At 41.5% G+C, this 15,663-nt stretch overlaps 1 protein-coding gene across 3 annotated transcripts in view; it reads left to right on the plus strand.

Moving 5' to 3' along the window:
* Positions 1-10,865, plus strand: part of larp1 (La ribonucleoprotein 1, translational regulator) — a 68,379-nt gene extending 57,514 nt beyond the window's left edge. For 2 of the 3 annotated variants that reach the window (XM_036142842.1, XM_036142844.1), the window contains 10 exons: positions 63-161; positions 1,725-2,051; positions 4,576-4,699; positions 5,674-5,879; positions 5,975-6,081; positions 8,101-8,258; positions 8,354-8,498; positions 8,594-8,703; positions 10,336-10,463; positions 10,546-10,865. In XM_036142842.1, the coding sequence (XP_035998735.1) occupies positions 63-161; positions 1,725-2,051; positions 4,576-4,699; positions 5,674-5,879; positions 5,975-6,081; positions 8,101-8,258; positions 8,354-8,498; positions 8,594-8,703; positions 10,336-10,463; positions 10,546-10,770 (1,629 nt within the window). In that variant the 3' untranslated portion in view covers positions 10,771-10,865. The remainder of the gene's footprint in view (positions 1-62; positions 162-1,724; positions 2,052-4,575; positions 4,700-5,673; positions 5,880-5,974; positions 6,082-8,100; positions 8,259-8,353; positions 8,499-8,593; positions 8,704-10,335; positions 10,464-10,545) is intronic. The other variant, XM_036142843.1, reaches the window with a different exon arrangement.
* Positions 10,866-15,663: the final 4,798 nt, after the last annotated feature.

The following is a 15,663-nucleotide window of genomic DNA, read 5'->3' on the forward strand; positions in this document are numbered from 1 at the left end:
TCTTTTACCACTTTCCATCTCCTCCTCCTCCTCCTATTCTCACGCTCGGTCCACTGATGCAGGCCCCTTCGTTGCAGCAACAGAAGGAAAAAGACGATTCGCTCCGGTCTCCGGTCCCCCAGTCCGGCTCCTCGCCCGCGCCCGTTACCCCAGGAAACAAGGTGAGGGTTACCTGGTGATCGGACGAGGCTTTTACACTGCAAAAACGGAACTTAAAATAAGTAAAATGTTCTTAAAGTTAGTGTATTTGTCCTTGATTTGAGTAGGTAAATAAGATTATTTGCCAATGCAATGAGTATTTTGACCCCTAAAATAAGATAATTAGACATCCTGCACTTGAAATAAGATGATGGAGATGAGTTGTTCCTATTTTAAGGGCAAAAATTTTATTCCATTGGCAAATCATCTTATTTACCTGCTCAAATCAAGGACAAATACACTAATTTTAAGAACATTTTACTTATTTTTAGATCCGTTTTTGCAGTGTAGTGCACTGATCTGCAGTAGAGCTGCACAATATATTCAATAGTAAAATGATTAATCGAAAGTTCTTGTGCTATTTTCCAATCAGGAAAAGTTTGTAAAAAAAAAAAATAATAATAATAATTTAATATCTGTTTAATTTCCTCCTCTTCCGTTTCTTAAAGGCCTGAAATTTAATATTGTTTGATGAATGCAGTTTTTATTTTTTTAAACCATTTTGTAAACATAGCTACTGAAAACGCTGAAGCAACCATTTATCCCTAATGCTGCTAGAATTAAATGGCTTATCACAGTTTGATTAATGTCAGCTGGAGCTTCTTTTATTGTCGTTTATGTTCTGATTCAAAGGCGAAACATTGCCGACGTTATCGCGCAGGAACTTTAAACCTGCTTGTCGTCTGGCTCCCTGTGAGTAAAACTAGTGTAACTAGTTAATGTTAGCTTGATAACTTGTCTGCATTTGGCTGCTTAACAGTGTTGCTGTATTTTGTGTCCTGAAATGTTTCCAAACATCCAAAATTTGACTTTGTAGTTGGCAAAGGAAATGCAACAACCTTTCAGCCAGCTGACAGTCAGTGCACAGCAACAGGAAGGGGAGGGTCAGCAGCATGAAGGCTTGATACAACGGGAGGCACCAACTAGATGAATCAAAAACTAGAGCTGGGCGATAATTCAATTAAAATTTATATCGATCGATAGACGTATGAAAAAGATGTAAAAAAAGGTCAATATAAAGTTCAATAGAATAATAGTTTTCCTACTTTTTGCATTCTAGCCTATCATGTAGGTTAATATTACAGTCATTACTTCCTCCCAACCAATCACAACGCAGACCCAGGAACCAAGCTCCGCCCCCTTCAAGGAGTTCAGAGAGCATGCGTTCTTTTTTCTTTTTTTTTAAAACTTTAAGTTTTGGTCAAAACTTGGTTGAATAAAGGGTTCAGTTTGAATTCAGTGTTTGTGTGTTCTGTATCTATAAACAGGTAATTAAAACACAGCATAAAATAACCAGGACTGCACTTAAAATAGGTTTTTAATTTGTTTACTTATCAATATTGATCAATATGATTTCTATTTTATCGATATTTTTTTTCTATATCTTCCAGCCCTACCAAAAAGTCTAGAAAAGCAGAAACATTTAAGTAGAAAGTTTCCTGTCCTCACAGCTGTTGTGCCGGCTGTAAGTCGGCTCTCTGAGCGGCGCGCTAATAAAACTCCTGTGTCTGTTGTTGTGGCATCAGGACGGAGCGGAGCCGGACGAGCCGGAGGAGCTGGACTTCATGTTCGACGAGGAGATGGAGCAGATGGACGGACGCCGCAACACCTTCACCGACTGGTCGGACGAGGAAACGGACGGCGAGCTGGACGACCACGACGTCAACAAGATCCTGATCGTGACGCAGACGCCGCCGTACCTGCGGAAGCACCCGGGCGGCGACCGCACGGGGCACCACACGTCGCGCGCCAAGCTGACCAACGAGCTGGTCAAGGTCATCAACGACGGGCTCTTCTACTACGAGCAGGACCTGTGGGACGACAAGTACGAGCCGGAGTACGCCACCATTAAGGTGAGGGGGGGGGGTCTCTACGCTCTACTGGCTCTGTCACAGCTTCCACGCCGCATTATTGTAACCTGACACAAGACAGACGCATGTCGCTCCGCCTAAAGTCCCTTAAATGAAAGTTGCGCCAACTCAGCGAGTGGCGCCATTTTGGGTCTAAACTTGCCACAGGCAGGCGCTTTAACACTGTTATGTTATGCGCGTTTCGCACCTTCTAATACCTTTCAGGCAGTTGTTCTGAATAAAACACAACTGAGTGTTGATGATCACCTACTAGGCATCCAGAAAAGCTGATATTACATTTTAATAAGACTTGAGAGAGACATTTTTAAGTGAACTGTAAACTTCTCTTTTCCTGTCTTGAAGTCCAGAATTGATCCCATAGGACAAAAATCAGACACACATTATGCTACGCAATAAATTTAGTTTTATCGAGATCATTATGACCCTTAAACTGATTACAGTGTATGTCTTTAAAAAGAAAATACAACAGCACTGGCTGAGTGGTAAATGTACTAGTAGTAGACTACTATAGTAGGTCACAAGTATTTAATATTCACCCAGATTTGGCCTACTTAGTGCACATTAGCGTGGTCCATATGAAAATTTCATAAGAAAATTTCACATAAAAAAATTGTACGGTCGGTGAAAATCAAACATGTTTGAAATTCAGTCGGCCGTCGTGAGGTTTTCGTGAGCGCATCCTGCTGTTCAAGCAGAGCTACGAGAAATCGGTCGCTCGCAGTGTTGTAAACGCGCTGAGCTTAGCTGAACCTAGACCCAAAATGGCCGCATGAGATCACGTGACCCGAAAAAAATGGAACGCCCATGACGCAACTTTCATTTAAGGGACTTTAGCTCCGCCTAGCTCCACTCACATACATCTGGGACACCGCCATAGGAATGGCGTTTCAGAAGGCTGGGCCTTATCAAAAATCCTTGCATATGATTGGATAAGCCACTTGTCTGTCATCTTTATCGACGTGCTATTTCAACCACTCACACCGTCGAGGACTAAAGGCCTCCTAATATGGTTCGCGCTAACCGCTCCAACACGGGCGTGCGCTGGAAAACAAAACTTGCCAAATCCGGTCGGGAGAAGGGCGAAAACATGGTTTCCACCAACAAAAGCCTTCAGAGGCGTTCTCTGATGTTCTTTTAATGAAACAATATTAGGTAGATTGGACAACACAGAAGAAATAGCAGCATCAATGTTAACGCTTGCTTCCTCAACGAGCCGCCATTGCTATCAAAACAGTCTCACTTCACGGTCGCGTCTCCACTACGTCACATCTATGAAACTCCAGCCCTGCGTCCTGATTGGCTAGACAATAAAATTTGTTGGAGAAATCACTCTCTGTGGAGATGTCCCAGATGTGAGTGGAGCTAGGCGGAGCAACATACGTCTGGCTTGTGTCAGGTTACAGGGTGCTTGCGCAAGTCTTAAAAGTCTTAATAAGTATGGAATTTTGAAACACTGTTTTCCAGACCTTGAAAAGTCTTGAATTTTGTGTGAAAGTCTTAATAAAGTATGGGAAAAAATGTGTGGTAGAATTTTACAGTATGCTCAAAGGCATTGTGAAATGAGAAATAGGAAGGTAGGCTATAAAACTATAATTTTACTAACTGGTCACTTACTGTATTAGCCTAATGGAATCAAACACTTGTTTGATGTGAAATTCATGTACTTGTGATTTTCATGTTTTGAAACGTTTTCATCAGTAAAAGCATAATTTACTGTGAATAATGCATTTGTTTATTGAATACTGGCCTATAAAAATTAACATTTCTAATAAACAGTTTGTACAATCTCAACCAATGAAGTAGGCAGTAGGCACAGAAGTATACAAGTACATAAAGTTAAGGCGGTGGGGGAGAAAAAAATCAGTTTTGAAAAAGTCTGAAAAAAGTCTGGAATTTTAATTTGGAAAAAGAGCAAGCACCCTGGGTTAGCATTATTGTGCTTTTTGGAGGCTTTTTTTTCTGCTCTGAGGACGAGGAGCTTTCTGCACCTTCAGTTGGAGCTTTTTCTGGATTAGGAGCTGAAACGCCGAGCGGTCGCTCATCTTTGTTCTGCATTGTTGCCTCCGCTGCTGCTGCATTGTGTCATTGTTGTGCGGGACCTTCACGGGTTCACCGGCGTTTGTCCAGCACCGCGTGGAACTGAGGCGACTCGTTAATAAATAGACCCCCACCCCCACCTAGAAGGCCTGTGACGGGCTGCAGGGGGGGCGGGGAGACAAAGATGGACGCTCAAAGATCTGGAGGCGCTCAGAACGTGGGTCACTTTTCCTACGCCTGAAACGAGCTGGTGGTGTTTTTTAATCTGAGGCAAGGCGAGGGTTTAGGGCGGCTGAGTTTTGCTGCTGCACATCAGGTCTGATGATGACGATCCGTTTGGCGGCGTTCTTTTCCTCCGCCGTTCTTTTCATAAATTCTGACCCGGTCGTGCCCCTGAGCTTCTGAAGAACCGTTGTTGCTCTCTGTTTTTTTTTTTTTTTAATCTATTCTGTTTGTGGCATCTTTGCAGCAAGAGGTGGAGAATTTCAAGAAGGTCCACCTGATCAGCCGGGAACAGTTCGACTGCCTGACGCCTGAACCTCCTGTTGACCCCAATCAGGAGGTCCCCCCCGGTCCCCCGCGGCCTCAGCAAAGTAAGAAAACACTTTTTATGCTAATGTTCAACGTTTGGCTTCATTTATATCAATGAGGTTTAGTGTGAGTTTTTTTTTTTTTATTGCTCTGTAAACCTTTCCACAAACTTCAATGTAATTTGTTGGGTTTCAATGTGTGACAGAATGAGAATAATTCACTGTTTTCAACCTTTTTATAGATAAATGACCGACTCTGAGTTGATACTTTGTAGGGCTGAACAATTAATCACATTTTCAATATAATCGTGATTTTAAAAAAACGCAATTTCCAAATCGCAGAGGTCTGAAATTTTTGGCTATGTAACAATTAGTGAATCATTTGGTGTTGGTAAAATGTTTAAAGTGGGTTTGCCTCCACATGGAAGGGAAGACAGCTGCAGCAGTTGTTTTAGAGTTTATATAATCATACATAGCATTAAATACAGGTCAATCAGTTTAATACGTAGACTTGCTTGTTGGTTGGATTTTGCACTTTATGTTCAACAAGGATTGATGTCCAAATCAACTAAAAGCTGTTCTCTTGAATAATATTCTGATTAATAGAAACATTAAAAGTTCTTGTTTTAAATAGTCCTTGTTTACAAACGTCTTTATTTAGACGCCATTTTTGTTGCTTGTGGTTAATGCAGAGAAAAGTCAAAATTGCAATTTTGGTTGAAATATATTGTAGGCAGAAGGCAATCATTTCTGCTCTGAGTTTAGATGCTGTGGGTCTTTTAGCAACTAATCTGCACAGCGAGGAAACAAAATGATTTGTTGTTTGTATATGTTTGAAAAGACATGATAAATTAAACTGGAGAAAAAAATCGCATTAAATCGCAATATTAAGAAAAAAAATCGCAATTAGATTATTTTCCAAAATCGTTCAGCCCTAATTAAAGACGTTGAAGTTTGTGGCCGTCTTTGACTCGTCTCGTTGCATCAGTGGAGTTTTTACTCACCTAGAGACGCGTCCTTCCCTTCCTTGTCTCCAGTCCCCACAGACGCTTTAGCGAACAAACTCTTCGGCGCTCCTGAACCGTCCTCGGCGGCCCGCTCGCTCCCCACCACCGTGCCTGAGTCTCCGAACTACCGCAGTGCCCGGACGCCCCGCACGCCTCGCACCCCCCACCGCAAGGACCCGACCATGACGCCGCGCTTCTACCCGGTGGTGAAGGAGAGTCGGCCCGTCGACGCCAAGGTGCGTTGGCCTCAGAGATGAAGCTTTATATATGAGTAAGATGGGAGACTAGGTATTTATTTGACTCCATTTTTTTTGTGTCTGTGTTGTTTCAGACACCGAGGAAGAGGAAGACTCGGCACAGCTCCAATCCTCCTCTGGAGTGTCACGTGGGCTGGGTGATGGACTCCAGAGAGCATCGCTCCCGCACCGCCTCCGTCAGGTGAGACCTGGACCTGCAGAAACATCCAGGAGGGCTTCAGACGCTACGGGTTGATGCTGTCAGAGCTGTAATAATAAAAAAGCTATAGAAAAACAGCCTTTTGAAACAAAAAAAACCATTTATTTTTAGATGGAAAACCAGTCCTAATCAAACTTTATTATCCATAAAAACGGAATTCGTTTAACTTAAAGTGGAAAAAAGCTTTTTTTGATTTTTATTTTTTATGCTTTTTTCTTTTTCTTTTTTACTTGTAGCACTTGGAGATCTTTTGATGGAAAGTGCAGTATAAATTTAATGTAGTATTATTATTATTATTATTATTATTATTATTATTATTATTAAGAAAGTGGGTCAGCTTTTGTTAACTGGTTGTAACTTAAGTAAAATTTTATCCTGACTTTTGTGATTAATTTTAAACAATACAACATTTTTGGGTTCCCCCTAACTTTCCCTTTTTTATCTTTTTGACTGGTTCCCTTTTTAAAGTCTTCTAACATTAGCTGTAAAATTTACACACCTGGTAAAGATTATTATTTTTTCATTGGAATAAAATTTAAATAAATAAATACTATCTCGAGGAAATTCAGGTGTACCAGGAGCAGATTTGAAGGGAAACATGCGAGGGTAAAATCTAATGATGGCAATAACTAGAGACTGTGCAGTAAGGACAAATTTACAATATGCGGTTATTTAAATGGCTTAATTAGATTTAAAGAAATGTGCAACGATTCAAGACGATGGTTTAAAAAAGTTACAAAATGTTCCTGCTGAACATGAATGAAAACACACATTACCCTCAACTAGTGGTGAAACTTTGGAAAATTCTTAGAAATTATGAGAATCAAGTCATAAAACTGAGTATAGGTTAATTTTATGAGAACACTTACTAAAGTGCAGACTGCAGTCTTCCCTGTTCTCATGTTTTTGTACACCTAATATTCTAACTTCAATATACTAAATTTCCACAAAAATGGTGAGAATAGTTGTAAATTTTCATAGAATTAGTTTTCCCCTCGATTTAAAGGAATAGATTTACTGTATTTAAAAAGGAGTTTATATCTGACACTGTATGCAAGCTGGCAAAACCAACATTTGGCACTTTGATGGCATCTAATGGTCGCCATGGAGACCTGGTGAAACAAAGTATAAATCAATGAATTTTTTTATTTATTTTTTTTATTTCATGGTGCCTTTCAGGAAACCTAATGTCAGCGTACAAAGAGGAAAAAAAACACAATCAGTGAAGACAGAAAACAGCAATAAAACTAGACGGTGAAATAAAAAGATGTATGGAGTTAAATCAGGCTCTTAATACGGAAGAGGATTAGGGCCACTCAAAAAATAAATTTAAAAAAATTTACTCAATTCTGACTTTTTTCTTTTTCTCAGAATTCTGACTTTAATCTCAGAGTTCTGAGAAAAAAGTCAGAATTAAGTAAATGTTTTTTTTGTGTGTCCCTAATCCTCTTCCGTATCTTAATGATTGTTTGAAAAGCAAAAAAAATTAAACTAAAAGATCTGAAACTGAAACAAAATGTCTGAACTTTCTTTCAGATTAATTTTTTTTCTTTTTTTAGGGCCACTCAAAAAAAAGATCTACTTAATTCTGATTTTTTTCTTTTTCTCAGAATTCTAACTTTAATCTCAGAGTTCTGAGGAAAAAAGTCAAAATTCTGAGATTAAAGTCAGAATTCTGACTTCTGAGGAAAAAGTCAGAATTGAGTAAAAAAAAAAAAAAATTTTTTTGAGTGGCCCTAATCCTCTTCCATATATTAATGATTGTTTGAAAAGCAAAAAAAAAATAAACTAAAAGATCTGAAACTGAAAAAAAAAATGTCTGAACTTTCTTTCAGATTAAATTTTTTTCTTTTTTTAGATATACAATATATAAGATGAAGATAACTAGATGCGTCAGAAGTGTTTATTTTATGGGAATTGTTGCCAGCTGTGGCTCCCTGAGACCTCCAGATGTTCGCCTGGTTCTCACTCTCCTCTCCTCTCCTCCCTCTGCTCCCTCAGCTCCAACGCCAGCCCGTCTGAGGGCACCCCCGCCCTGAGCAACATCGGCTGCACGCCTCAGTCCCTCCCCAAGTTCCAGCACCCGTCACACGAGCTGCTCAAGGAGAACGGCTTCACGCAACACGTCTACCACAAGTACCGCCGGCGCTGCCTCAACGGTCCGCCTCCCCTCGCCTTTTTCCGCCGACGCTCAGGTAAAACAGACGCCGGCGGCACACGAAAACTGAGCGGCTTTTATCTCCTCCAATCACAGAGAGGAAGCGGCTCGGAATCGGCCAATCGCAGGAGATGAACACGCTCTTCCGTTTCTGGTCGTTCTTCCTGCGGGATCACTTCAACAGGAAGATGTACGAGGAGTTCAGACAGCTGGTGGTGGAGGACGGCAAAGAGGGCTACAGGTACCCGGCTGGTTTAAAACGAGCGCCTCGCTCTTCTTCCTCACCGTTTTTTTTTTTGATTTGCGTGACGAGTTCTCATTGGCCGTGTGCTGCAGGTACGGTTTGGAGTGCTTGTTCAGGTACTACAGCTACGGCCTGGAGAGGAAGTTCAGACCGGACATCTTCAAGGACTTCCAGGAGGAAACCATGAAAGATTACGAAGCAGGTGAGAAAGCCGAGGAATAGGAGACGTTTTTATTGTGATGTTACGAGATGGGCCAGCAGAGGGCAGCACATCTCTCTGAGGTGGAAGAAAAATAAGGCGTGGATTTAAAAAGTAAATGAATCTGGTGCTCTGTTAAAACCCAGAGTTGCTCCAGATGCTTGTTGCCTAATCTCGGAGAAGATTAGGCAATATTGGCTGATATTGTTGATCATAAACGTTATTATAATCTGCAGCACTTCAGCTGTGCCGGCGGGGAAAACAGAAAAGCTCGATAGAAACCCAGATCCTCAGAGCCATAGCGCTTACTAGCCTGAACCGATCAGAACTCTAGACGATTGCAGAGGCATTTTATCAGCGGTGGCTCCAGAAAAGCCTCACTGCAAAAACAGAACTAAAAATAAGTAAAATTTTCAAGAAATAATTGTATTTCTCCTTGATTTGAGCTGGTAAATAAGATGATCTGCCAATAGAATAAGATTTTTACACTTAAACTAACTCATCTTCATCTTATTTCAAGTGCTGTATATCTAATTATCTTATTTTAGGGGTCAAAAGATTGGCAGATAATATTTTCCTGCAAATCAAGTACAAATACTCTAATTTCAAGAAAGTTGTACTTATTTTTTAGTTCAGTTTTTGCTATGAAGAACACCTGGGAGGAGAAGCGCACCTCCCTACCATCTCTGCAGCTCTGCTGGGTTGACTGTATGCCTGACCTCCCAAAACAAATTTGGTGGGAAAAGCCGCTCTGGGTGCGTAGAAAATACAGAGAAAGTGTAAAAAAGGCGTCACAAAGTGCCGCATACACCCCTAAAAAGATGCTCCAACCACTGGGTGACCTGGAGAACCAGAGGATGCTGCACTGATGGACCCAGCCTTATTAAAGTGAGGACGCCTGTCGTAATCACAGCAAGCTCCAATCATTATGGAGGAGCTGCAGAGATCCCCAGCTCAGGTGGGGGAATTGGATAACGGGACAGTTCTTAGTTTTTCTCTTCACAAACCTGGTTTTCATTGGAGAGGGGCAAGAAAAAAAAACCCTAAGAAGTCCAGTTTGAAGTGGAGGAGAAATGCAAAACATGTGGCGTGGTTGAGTAAGGCAAGGCAAGGCAAATTTATTTATATAGCACAATTTAGTACAAAGACAATGCAAAGTGCTTTACATGATTAAAATATAGCAGAATAAAACGGAATAAAAGCAAGTAGGAATAAAATGTAGATAGAAAAAAAAGAAGAAAAAAGTGGTGATTCAGTTAACTAGAACAGTTGAAGGCAATCCTAAACAAATGTGTTTTTAATCTTGATTTAAAGGAACTCAGGCTTTCCGCACCTTTACAATTTTCTGGGAGTTTGTTCCAGATAAGCGGAGCATAGGAACTAAATGCTGCTTCTCCTTGTTTAGTTCTGGTTCTAGGTATGCAGAATAAGAACAATTTAGAGATTTAACCTTTTAACCTAGATGCAAAAAAAAAATAACTTAAGAAGAAAACAGTGGACACTTTTCAGACATTTGGTTTCACTCCACTTTGCAGGGCTGTGTTGATCTTAGTAATAAAAACATTAGATATTAAAGTTATAAGACTAAACATGGCCGTACTGCCAGTCGCTGACTGTCCTCCTCCCTGATCTCAGGTCAGCTTTACGGCCTGGAGAAGTTCTGGGCCTTCCTCAAATACTCCAAAGCCAAGAACCTGGAGATCGACCCCAAGCTGCAGGAGTGCCTGAGCAAGTTCAAACGTCTGGAGGACTTCAGGATCGACGTGAGTAGACGGTCCGCCGGGCTCGCTGCTGTAGAGAGCGCCGCTCTCACAGATTATTAACGCCGCTTCTTTCTGCTTCCAGCCGCCGATGGAGGAGGGGGGGCGTAAGAGACACCCGTCCAGCGGCGACGGCCGGCGCCGCCATCCCTCCCAGTCCTCCAGCCGGCCCCACAGCCAGGCGAGCGGCGCCGCTGCAGCCGCCGCCGCCGGACCCTCAGCCAGGGATGTTGCCAAACCCGCCAGCCAGAACCAGAAGCCCGCCGCTCCCTCTGCGGATCCAGCAGCAGACGCCAAAACGCTCAAGTAACTCCTGGGAACACCAACTGGCTGCACGGATCGACCCGACCACGGCTGCATGTCGCCGCCGGAGTGGGGGGGGGGGGGGGGGGGGCTCTGCGTTCGTTCATTCATTTGATCAGATTTAAACAAAAAAAAAACTCATTGATTTACTTTTAAGTTTTGTAGGAGTTTGAATTGGATGATGAATCACAAAAGGATGGAACTTTTACCGGACCGGTTCAGATATATTTCCTCCCCCTCCCTGCTCCTCTGATCCTGCTGACTGGAAGGTTTTCACCCCCCACCCCCCCCCCCCCCACCCCCTCGCTCTAATTGCCACCGGCCCCGCATCCATCCGGACCAAAGGGGTTCGCACCGAGCGACAAAGCTTTCCATCCGCAGGCTTCTCTCTCCGTTACGGCGCTCAACACGAGATATATTTGATTTCCTTTATTGCTGGACTATGAGGGGGGGGGCAGCTGTTATTGAGCCAAATGATAAGACTTATCTCCCCCCCCCACCCCCCTCCGCCTCTCGTTATGGACAAGATTGTTAAAGGTTGCCTTATTTTGATGGTTTTACTGCTTCCGACGCCCCACTTATTGTTACGTTTCTTTCGCGGCTGTTTCCAGCGGCGGCCACCAGGTGGTGCTGCAGCTCCCATCCGTCTCCGTTTGTGAACCGTCTTCCACGCGTCGTCGGATCTGTTACGAGCGCTGAGATTCCTGACGGAAGGTGGTCACCCTCCCCCTCAGAAAACAAACGACCTCCTTCAGGGTGCTCCTCCTTCCTCCTCCTTCCTCCACCTCCTCCTCCGCCCATCCGATGCTAAACCACCAGAATCATCATGAAGGCATGAACACTAACGAGCACGATCGGGCGGCGGGGAAAATGCATCCGGACCTGATGATATCCAAACGGAGGATTTATTTCAACAATTGTGTAAATGTGAAACAGAACAGATGAAGAGAGGCGACCTCGGCTCCCTGCTTTCATTTTATTGTTTATAGAACACATTATATATTTGCCTTACATGTCTTTTTAACTTTTTTTTTTTTTCTTGCTTTTTATTTTCAACTTGCTGTGTTTCTAGCGTTCGTTTCAAAAACTTGCTTTAGACGGCTTCTGGTATGACTTGAGGAACAATTGAGGGTCAGAACATTTAATTTGAAAGTTGGCTGTTCACAATAAAATCTGATTTATTTTTTTAGTTTAGGAAGTTGCCAAAATGGGGAGCAAGATTTCCAGCGACAACAAGGCAAACTGATTATTAAATCGTCAGCCGAGTGTTTTCTTCACGTCACGTTCGTTTTCAGTTGTTCAGGGTTTGAATTAGACAAGAAATTAGGGAATTTCTGTGAAAGGTTTGAGTTTGCCTGGAGAATTTAAAATGATTAACATTTTAATAAATTAGACCATCACTGACAATCGTATTTAATAGGGCTGTAAAATTTAGCCAAATATCTAAATTGTGATATATTTCATTTATAATTGCGATTTAATTTAGCCTTTTCTCTGCATTAACTACAAGCTACAAAAATGGCCTGTAGATTAAGATGTTTGCCAACCAGGATTATTTAAACCAGAACTTTAATTCTTTATTAATCAGAATATTATTATTCAAGAGCTTTTAATTGAGTTGGACATAAATCCTTGTTGAACAGAAAGTGCAGCCAACAAATAAGTCTGTATTAAACAGTTTGACCGGTACTTAATGCTAGGGTGAGATTCCTGAAGGTTTCTGCTAAAGTATTGATTATATAAACTCTAAAATAAATAATAAAATTAGATTTACTCACTACTGCAACTCTCTTCCCTTTTATGTGGAGCAAACCCACTTTAAACATTTTACCGACATCTAATGGACGCGTCTTCTGCATTAATTGTTACGTAGCTAAAAATTACAGAGCTATGCGATTTGGAAATTCCATTTTTTTTAAATTGCGATTATATTTCAAATGTGATTAATTGTCCAGCCCTAGTATTTATTTCGGTACTTTGATTCAAAAGTGTTTGTTTCTGTTAAGTTTAATTATGGCTTGCAGCTCAGGAAAATTTAAAATCCATTTTCAAAGAAAATCTGTATATCCTATGAATTAAAACCCCTTAATCACTGAATTTATATTTAATTTTCCACCAGATGTTAAATTAGTGATTATTAATTTGAACATTTAACCCACCTTTAGGATAAATATAAGTATGGTGCGAATTAGCACCATTAGACACTTAAGGAATTTGATTTTTTTTTTTTTTTTTTTTTTCTCAGTATGATGATTATTATTGAGCTTTAACGTATAATGCAGTGGTTCCTGCTGGAAAATGAGATGAGCGTCATAAAACTCTTCAGCAGAGGGATATTTCCTGGTGGTTGGCTGCGCTGACATTAGACTGGATAGAACCAAAACCAGCAGGTGACATGGTGTCAAGGCTTGTTGAGCCTTCACACTGAACCTCAGTCTGGAAATCAGAGTCTGAAGAGGGACAGTTTGTTAATTAAGTGCTTGTTCACATCACACTTTTTCCTTTCACACAACTTTCCTTTGATATGCCATCTTCCTGAGCTTTTTGTTTCTCACCCCGAGACCCAAAGAGTCATCAGTCTTCCTCGTGATCATCCAGGATGTAACAATTTGCAGGCATTTAAAAAAAAAAAGAAAAAGATTTTTATTGGTCTTATTCATATTTACTTGATTTCCATTTCCTGAGAAGCCGCCGTTTGGGTTTCTGTTAGCTGCATGGCCATAATCCTCGATATTAACAGGAACAAACACTGTCGCTCTTTGTGTAACGATTCTTCAAATACACGAGTTTCACATTTTCAAATCGACGCTGCGGCGATGTCCCGGTTTTGCTGACATGCTGCCGTGTCGCTGAGGTCCTCTGGTGTGTTTTTAGCTGAACCTGTGCCTGTTTTCCTTCACCGCTCCGGTCCTGTTTGCTGTCGTAATGATGGAGCCCGTCTGTTCTGAAGGTGCATGTTGCAGTCTTTCATCACCGTTTTTGTTTTTCAGTCTCAGCTGGATGTAAAAAAAAACAAACAAAAAAAATTTAAAAAAGCAGAAGATCAGCCTTTTTGGAGCCTATGGACGGAAACGGAAAAGTGACACACAAAAAAAATAAAATAATCGTCTTTCCAGAAACGGGGAAGCATTTAACGCTGCGGACATGACTGACCCCCCCCCCCCCCCTCCTCTTTGGACCCTCCCTCTAATGTGACCATCACCTGTTTGCAGACATTCGACGGGAATAAATCGATGTTCATGTGGGAGTTTACGGCCTTCCTGATCAGCGTTGAACTGCTGCTAGCTGCCCCGTATAAACACTAGGGGGCGCTGCCTGCTCAGTTGGGCGGGGGACAGAAAGATTCAAGATCCTGGCTGGGGATCTGGTGGAATATGGCTGCTTATGAGACTGAACACACACAAAAAAAAAAGGACAAGTTTCCATGAAGCCATATGAATAAGAACTAACTGAAGCATTCAAATAGTTCATTTCCTTATCCTAGGCTTGTCATGAGGAAAAAAAAAAAGATGAAATGAGGATAAAAGGAACAAAAAAATATATATAAAGTGGAAAAAAATGTAAAATACTTGAATGAGATCTTGTATTATAACATTTAATATTCATAATATCTGCTTTGTAGGCTGACGTGATTCGCTATTAGTGTTATTTGTAATTTGTAGTAATTATGCTTTTTCCTTTAATAAAGAAAAAAAAAAAAAAAAAACGGACAAAAAAACCTTAAAACAGCAGCTGGTGTGTGGTGGTTTGTGATGAAGACGTCCCAGCAGGTGTTGGCTGGGCCTACATCCACGGTCCAAACGCAGAAACTCAGGATTCAGTCGTTTTAGGCGACTTTATGTTGTAAACTATCCCGCCTGGTGTTTATTAGGTAAACCTTTTATTGTTCGGAGCAACGACGGGGTCCAGCCGGGCCTTTGTGGCAGGTCTGCATGTTCTCCCGGTGCATGTGTGGGTTCTCCCCGGGTACTCCTGCTTACCACAGGTGAGAAAAAAACACCTGTAAGGTTAACTGGCTGCTAAAGTGTCCTAAGCTGTGTAGTTTACCGTTACCCAACCCTACTAAGATTAGTTATATTTGTGTTTATTTCAGTATAAAAACCCATTTTCACACTAACTTCATGGTCATTCAGTGTCTTCCATTCGGACTTGTGTCTTATAGGCCAACACAAAGTCGTGCATCACTAAGAAATGTTCCAGGTAAAAACTTTATGTAGTCGTTCCACCTGAGTCTAGAAGGTCAGATGGGATGGAGAACTGCATCCATCTCCCCATCAGCTTCCGTGTCTTTGCAGAAGAAGAAAAAACGTGATTGTTTTTGGATGAAGTGTGGATTTTATTTTACGCCGTACGACGCAGCTTCTTCTTCATGTTTGGAGAGTTCCCTTCATGGTGTCTGTCAAACTTATAGTTGTCCAGTAATTCTCCCACTGGAGCTGTGGATCCCTGCAGCTCCTCCAGAGTTACCGAGAACCTATTGGCTGCTTCTGCTTAACGTTCCCCTTTTCCTGCCTATGAGGCTAGATGCAGCCGTGTGTTTGGTAAGTTTCCAGCTGGGCTGCACTTTATTGAAAACTTTAGGATATTATTTTGGAATCTAACCCTGCCTTAAGCTTTAAGATAAGATGGTCTTTATTGATCTCACAATGGAGAAATTTACTTGTCACATCGGCTCATACAAGAAGGTGCAGAGTAGGGAAGGTTCATTCAGTTATATACAGTGAATCTTCATATCTACAATGGATCAAAATGAATACCAAAAAATACAAAAAGAAATAGGAATGGGGAAAGAAATAGGAAAAAACTATTTCCTTGACCGTTTATGCTGTGCTTCTTGGTCTTTGAGGCAGATGTTCACTGATAAACATCTGGGATCTACACAGGAGCTGAAATTGAATTA

This window comes from Fundulus heteroclitus, chromosome 11 (genome assembly GCF_011125445.2).
Source record: "Fundulus heteroclitus isolate FHET01 chromosome 11, MU-UCD_Fhet_4.1, whole genome shotgun sequence".
Classification (NCBI taxonomy): domain Eukaryota; kingdom Metazoa; phylum Chordata; class Actinopteri; order Cyprinodontiformes; family Fundulidae; genus Fundulus; species Fundulus heteroclitus.